General features: G+C 31.7%; 1 protein-coding gene across 1 annotated transcript in view; it reads right to left on the bottom strand.

Annotated features, from left to right (window-relative positions):
• The window catches only part of LOC119828195, a gene marked incomplete at its 3' end in the record, with an annotated part of 143,980 nt that overhangs the window by 129,861 nt on the left and 6,448 nt on the right, over positions 1–7,671 (bottom strand). The window contains exons 2-3 of the mRNA XM_038350296.1: positions 3,826–4,117; positions 2,548–3,454 (exon numbers count right to left, since the gene is read on the bottom strand). Coding sequence (XP_038206224.1) covers positions 2,548–3,454; positions 3,826–3,941 — 1,023 coding nt within the window. The remainder of the gene's footprint in view (positions 1–2,547; positions 3,455–3,825; positions 4,118–7,671) is intronic.

Below are 7,671 nucleotides of genomic sequence, written 5' to 3'. Positions count from 1 at the left end.
AGATACAAAAACTTAAAACATATTAACCAACAGAAACTAGTTTTTAGCGCAGGCTTCGTCCATACAGAGCCTCGTAGACCGTATGTGGTAGTGATGTGAAGAGTCGATAATTTACATGCAATTTCATGCCATGCCCATATCGGCGACAGTCTTGACCTGATTACGAGTTAACTCGTATTAAGGTTGCTGCATTGTGTTTAAGTATTTATTTTAATCGCCCAATCAATAAGAAACCGTTTATATTAGTTACGCTATCCTGTATGTAAATTTAGTTTTTTACTCTCATTAAAAAGAGAAATGAAATTGAATTAAACACTGAAACATCACCATTTTATAGTTAAGTTAGATATTTATTTAATGATATTTACACTGTAAATACAAAAACAACTCAATTCCGTGTACTTTTTAAATATTAACTCTAAGGTGTAAAATATTTCTTGGTGATCAACAAAAAATAAGGAAAAATGTAGGTAAAATAAAATATTACTATGAATACATTATTCAAATATTAGAAATCCCAATATTGAATATTTAGCAAGCTTAAAGTCTTGTTTTACGTTTATTGTCTCAAATTCTATCAAGTACCTTTGTAACTGCACAAAATAAATTGAATTAAATGTCGTATCGTCAATTCCCCAAATAATTTAGTGTCTAATTTAATAATATGTACTCTACTCACTTGATATTCAACCTTTACGCTTCCTTATTAAAAAAAAATGGGCTAAGTAGGACTCCATACAAATATAACCGGGGAAAAAAAAGAAATTCGTGAATATGTGTTTAAACTTGTATACATAGTATGGGTCTTTCTTTAAAATAAAGATTTGATGAGATGTATACACCTCTAAACTCTTATAAAAATGTCATACTCATACTGACTCTTATTCGAAAATCCACGAAGTACAAAATGAAGTGGACCACGCGAGCGAGAGAGGCAGCTGGTAAAATAACCTTTGTCTCTTTCCATAATAAATAATAGTAGGTGACACATTGTAGTTCGTCTGTCTATGAGTCACATGGATGATCAACACTAATATTCTAATATTAATTACTATATTATCATTAACTATGAAAGCATATAGTTTATTAAGTTTATCCTTGTTTATAATTAAAATTAAACCTGTTTAATGCAAAATGCCTTTTGATTGGGTCCATTTATTAATGACAGTATATTCTATTTTAATAAACTTGTGTTATTAACAACATTAAATTTCCCACATATACTCAGTATTGTAATTTTGTAATGGTCATATGTATATACATATTATTTAAAAGGTAATCTATTAATTAACTTCCCGCCCGCGGCTTCGCCCGCCTCGTTATTGTTCTTTACCTTTTAAACCTTCCCTGGACTATTCAAAATGCATCAAACCAAGATCATAAAAATCAGACCAGCCTTTTTTGTGTCTAGTCGAGACTAACAAACAGCAACTGATTTTTAAAAACAAACTCCAATTGTATTTAGGTATCTTATCATTGTAACAGTTCTATACCCAATTTATGTCTATTAACAACTTCATTACATAAGGAGCCATGTTCCTATGGAAAATGATTCTGTTACAGATCTATTTCAAATATCAAATAGGGATTGAACTCTATTCTAACTATTTTGTTAGTAGAAATTAAACTCCTATATAAATGCTTGATGAAAATCATTCTACTTAATGATTTTTGTAAGAAAATTACGAAAACTAAACATAAATATCACAATGACGCTTGAAATACAATTGAATACATGATGAAATAGATTCATCGTTGACAAAAAAAAACTTATTTTAATAAAAAAATTCTGAATAAATTTGAATGATAATAGAATTTTAAGTATCGCCGCAACATAAATTAGTTTCATTATTTAAAATAGGAACAATGAATTTACAAATACAATCATTTGTCTTCTATTGTATTTTCTATTATTCTCTGTACCCACTTGGTGCTTGCGAGGCTTATTATTATCATATATTTAATATATTTCATACTTAAATTCATGTTAGTTCTTATGTGTCTTGTATAGTTTTATTGAGTCATTACATGTAGTGCAAATGGGTAAGCACTAAGCAAGAAGTAAATAATTGGTTATTGGATAACAATATTTGGAACTATATGAATGCAGTTGCATTTGCTGTCTAAATAATTATCTAATGTCTAATAAATTGTATCAGATCTGCAATGTTTGATTAACACTATATCAAAAAAATTTGAATTATAATTAAATTTGTCAGTAGACTACTATATATATATATATATATATATATAGGTATATATAAATATTGTTATTTGCTAGAATTTATGGAACAAAATAAGCACTTCAATATTTATTTACAAGCAATATAAGTGTAATATATAATAATAATTAATATAAGTGTTACAAGCAACTAACACATTTCGCTTTAACTGATCAAATTTGTCAATCACATGGGAGGGTTTATAAATGTTACTCAATCACACTTAAAGTATAAAACGTCTTTATTGGCAAATAATAATGTAGAATTATATTGAATACTACTTAATAGTAAATACATGAAAATTAAAAATAGTTTCTAAGCTTACCGAATCACTAGTACTGCTAATCCCCGTTTCAGCAAGTAAATCTTCAAACAGTATATCAGCCTCGCACGGTGAACATAAACTACTGAACAACTCACTAAACCTTTCCACTTTTCGTATACACACAGCCCCTAACAGACCCACTTCATTCACTTTTGGCACATCACCAATATTTTCTACTTTCACATTATTGGATATGTCTAAAATCTCTTCTTTAACTATCGGAATGTTGTTTTTATTGCTAAGCTTGAGCTCTGATGTATCATTACATAAAATCTCTTCTATATTGCTATCAGCGTGTCCTTCAACAAGGTCTTTGTACAAGTCTTCAAAATTATCCTTGTCTAGGCTGGTCGAAATATTTTTATCACCAAGTATATTGTTAAAAACATCATCAACATTTTTCACGTCCTCTTTTAAACTAACTAATTTCGTTTCAGTCGCTAATTTTTGTCTAATCGTTGTATCTACTTTAGAATTAGTTTTCACGTCAATATTCTTTCCTTTGGGACTACTAACTAATAAATTGCTTTTGTCTTTTTCTAAAATATTTTTTTTATTGGAATGTTTCGATCTAATAGCACCATTTTCTTTTAATGAAGCGGTCGACGCGTTCTTTAAATTCTCCTTTTCGTGACTTTGCTTTCTGTGTGCGGGTAGACGTGATTTATCTCTAGGTGATTTTGCTTTGTCATCATCTACCAGCGATTGTACGGAGGAACTTCTATTCGTCTTCTTTGGAGACACGTTGCTGTCTGATTGGCTTGCAGCAGCTCTCAAGCGCGAAGTACGTGTAGTTCTAATAGGCACTGAAGTGGAAGCTGTGTTGAGGTTCAGCTCTGAGGAAGACTGAAGGCAAGTTGCAGTATTCTCCAAAGGCGTACGAGTAGCTGCTGGTTTTCTAGGGCGCCTGAAATGAGACGAATGTATTTGTTAATGCAAATTTGAAAAATACATTTATTCAAGGCAACAATTGCTATTGATTCATTCATATTTCATTTACTTTTACAACTTTATACCAATAAGCAATAATAACTTCATACATGACACTAGATTAATTCATACCTACTCCATAATTTTAACATAAACTAAACTATATGTGGATCTTTCTATTATATTACCACACCTAAACAGCTTCTCAGATTTGGAGCAATTATATCTAAGATATACCTGCTGATAGAAAATTTATTATATTGCCTCTCGTCGTCGTCTATAGTCGTGTAACTCAAATAAGCAAGTCATCCAGTTAAACAAATCAAAGTAGGTATAAGAAACATTTACCGTTCAGTGACATTAGCGGAGAACAGAGTCGCCGTCCTAGCTGTGAGTTGTCTCCTACGTTCCTCCTTGTACTTCTGGATCCTCGCCGCACGGGCCTCGTCCGGCGACTGGCTCATTGTGACCTCCGAGTGTCACGTGCGCCAGCAGCTCCCGAATACCTTCGCTTGGGCGCTCTTATATGCGGTCTCGATTAAATCTAGCATGGCGACATCAAGTACGCAATAGGGCGGAATAGTTGGCAGTGACCAGTAGAGGATACGGCTAGAGGTAGCTTCGATGGTTCGTGCAATATCTGGAAATAAACAGAATTACTTTGAGTATGTGCCAAGTACATATATTGAAAAAAAAAACGCAATTAACTTAATGCTATTTATATAGAGATCACTTCTAAGTGATAAGGCTGCGCAAAATACATTCTTAAATTTACTTCCATGTACAACGTTGTTAAAGAGTTAAATTAATAATTAAATACCATTGAAATAAACTACATAATAATAAGATATCGTTTATTATAGCAAATAAAATGATACTTAAGTTTATAATTATTTTAAGTTAAATGCGATTTGAACTTAAAATAAAAATTGCTTATTTAAAATGTGCAACTCAATACCAGTCTGCAGCAAAATTAACACGAGGTCAATACATCGATTCAGGTAGATCGCGTTACATTTTTTGAGTATCACAATAATTCGGTTTGCGTTGCGGCCGACCGCATAACAGAACTCTGATGACGGGCGTGAAATTCGATGCAGATATCGTGTTATGCGTGACCGACACGAGAGCGATCGTAAGGTCGGCAAATCGCAGAACGAAACAATACTGCTTGCGCGTTCGATTGGTCGCGATGCGCTTATGGTGGCATCGCCTTTGTTCCATTGTTAGTTTCTCCTAGTAACGCCTGAGAACTGTGATACAACGATTGTTTTAATGCATAGCTATTAGGTTACGCACAACGCGGCTGCAGTTCACAAGTTTACAAAACTATACTATAAACTGAATGACACAGGCTGTGTTATCAATTTCAAAGAAAAAAATAAATCTGAGTTTTTAAACTCTATATGTCATTCCTACTGACGTGACTTGAAGATTTTTATTTCTTAAATTTATCTGAAATTAGTATTATTTAATATATAAATAGGTAAATAGATAAATAAAATTACTTATATTCTAATATTTATATAGTATTTATTTAACTAGGTAAATCGTTTCGTTGCTACACATGTAAAGCGAAAGACGCAGGATTATATAACCGTATCTAATATTATAATAATTTACTACTTTCCCAACAATATCACATCATTAAAATGTAAGCTATATATATACTTTATCATCTAACAAGTCTTATCAGTATTGCCCTATAAAGTAATATTTTGTATGACATTGTAAGGATGCATGTCTAATCTCTTTCTAATCACCGCATCGATCGGCTATAAACCAAGATATTCTTGGGTTCGAAGATAGCGATAGCACATTTATATGGCTTCTAATGTAATCTATTTATTGTCTGTATATGAATATGATAGGAACTAATCTTATTGCCTGCTATGATATCTATAACCGCTAGCTATCGTATTGGTTCATAATGGTGGGTATCATTAGTAAACAGACCGTATAAATAGTTATTTTATACTGTGACCTAATTAGTAAAGCTGTTCCTAATTTTTATAAATAAAAATGAATCGCCAAATATTGCCATATGTTGCAATTGTTTTATGCAAAAAAGATCTCCGACGCCCCTGGGGGGTTCCAGTTCAAATTCTAAAATAGGACAAAATGAAATCAATTCCCGATCAAACACAAATAGAATCACATCAATCGGTTGAAACGCACGGACTTATAGCCAAAAACAGGAAAATACAGTTGAATTGAAAGAAATTCCTTCGTTTTTCGGACGTCAGTTAAAATAGTAAGCGAACATCTCTCAAAATCAGATAGTGCGAAATCTCCACGAATGACATCTTTACTGCTATGAGAGGGCTGAACACAGCAGTTCCTCGACAATAGGTCTTGATTTATAAGTTAGATAACCTCAAGATAACACTGTATATTATGTTAATGATTCAATAATATGTTATTCATGACAATTGCAATACGTTGTTAACGTGAGGTTGTTTACTTTTATAACTATAGGTGTTTATGAACTCTGAACTCGCCGACATGTAAAATTACACAGAAGTGGTAAGTAGAAGCCCGATATTATAAATGCAGATACTTACAGTTATTTCGCAAGTAGATATGGTTTTTTATATAATTACTATTTGCAGGTTAACTATTATACTTATATATCTACAGTTAACTATTATACTTATATATCTACTAGCTGCACGCTCTGGCTCGGCCTGGATAGTTGTTTATCGGTTATTGAAATAATATAAACTATCTTTTAAGTTGATCGAACTGCATATGGTGTACAAATTTGACTAAAATCAGTTGAGTAGTTTAGGAGTAAATCGCGGACAAACAATGTGACACGGTATTTAATATATATAAAGATGTGAACCTTGCTTTAAAGCAACCGAATCGAGAGTATTATCGAGTTTCTAATGTATTACCGACAACTTTTTTTACGTAATTACTTATTAACGTTAAGGAATTTATTAATTAGGTATATTCTTATTTCCGGACGTCCGACTTCTTGACCACAACGCGTGTAATTATAGTTTTTCTTACTGTAATTCTCTCGTTGTAATCATTATATATATACACATATAACATACGATAAATTATTTTTCATTTATATAATAATTTCAATCACGTAGCGCACTTATAAGTGTTATAAGCCTTACATCGTGTATAAAGCGCATGAAGTGAAACATTTTTTTCCCTCCATTCGATCACGTACATTTCTCACAGCCTAATTCACACGTCTCCATAAGGCATCGATAAGCATCTCCGTCATCCAGCGCTGCAGCGCTTAGTCAAAGCATTTCTCTCGTGCATGTTAATCTTGCAGCGGTGTAGATCGCTTTATTTAACACACAGATCCGCAATCCGAGCAATGAACGTGCATTAATTTAATTCATGCAAGATAAATAGCGCAGAAAATTAAAGTTGTAGGTAAGTACATCATCAAAATACGCGTCTGTCATGTAGGTACGTAGTGTTTCATTCATGAATACAAAGTTCATAATATTGTTGTAAATTATGAATCATTCTTTATTATAATTTTCTATGCCTCTATAATTCAATAGCTGTTAAGTTATAGCAATTTATAATCAGAAGCTACTTATGAATAGCCTTTATAACAAATGCACCATCTAGTCACACGCAGTTCACAAGCATAAAATAGTATGGATGCTTTAACGGCTTGAAATGGAATTGAATAGGTATGTGGATGGAACCTTAGGACACTTAAGTTTCAGTAATTAAAACTCTGGATAAAGTGTAATACTCGAACTCGCTTATAGAGTTACCGTAAACTTTGTTTTCCAACTCATTTCTATGATAAACTATATTATATCTCAGAAATCTTCAGTTCCACGATTTCTAATAATTAGTGCTGTAACCATCATAATAATACATTTTGAACGAAGAATTAATTGTCTATTACATCTGAGCCTATTATAATAAAAGTACATTATGTCATTTATGTTCATTGTACCAACGATTATACGTTAATATCACATATAACGAAATATGTTAAATACTACTCAAATAAAGAGTAAATAAAATTGATAAAAAAACATACAAGAACCAAGACTAAAGCAAAAGAGCGAATGTACAAAGACAATAACATAATATAATAATAATAATAATAATAATAATAAAAAATGTTTATTTCGGACAATAATTATCCATATTAAAATAGTTAGGTACAATTCATGACATATATGATATGACAGTTTA

The sequence above is a fragment of the Zerene cesonia genome, chromosome 7 (assembly GCF_012273895.1).
Source record: "Zerene cesonia ecotype Mississippi chromosome 7, Zerene_cesonia_1.1, whole genome shotgun sequence".
Lineage (NCBI taxonomy): Eukaryota > Metazoa > Arthropoda > Insecta > Lepidoptera > Pieridae > Zerene > Zerene cesonia.
This window is presented reverse-complemented; position numbering and strand designations above follow the sequence as displayed.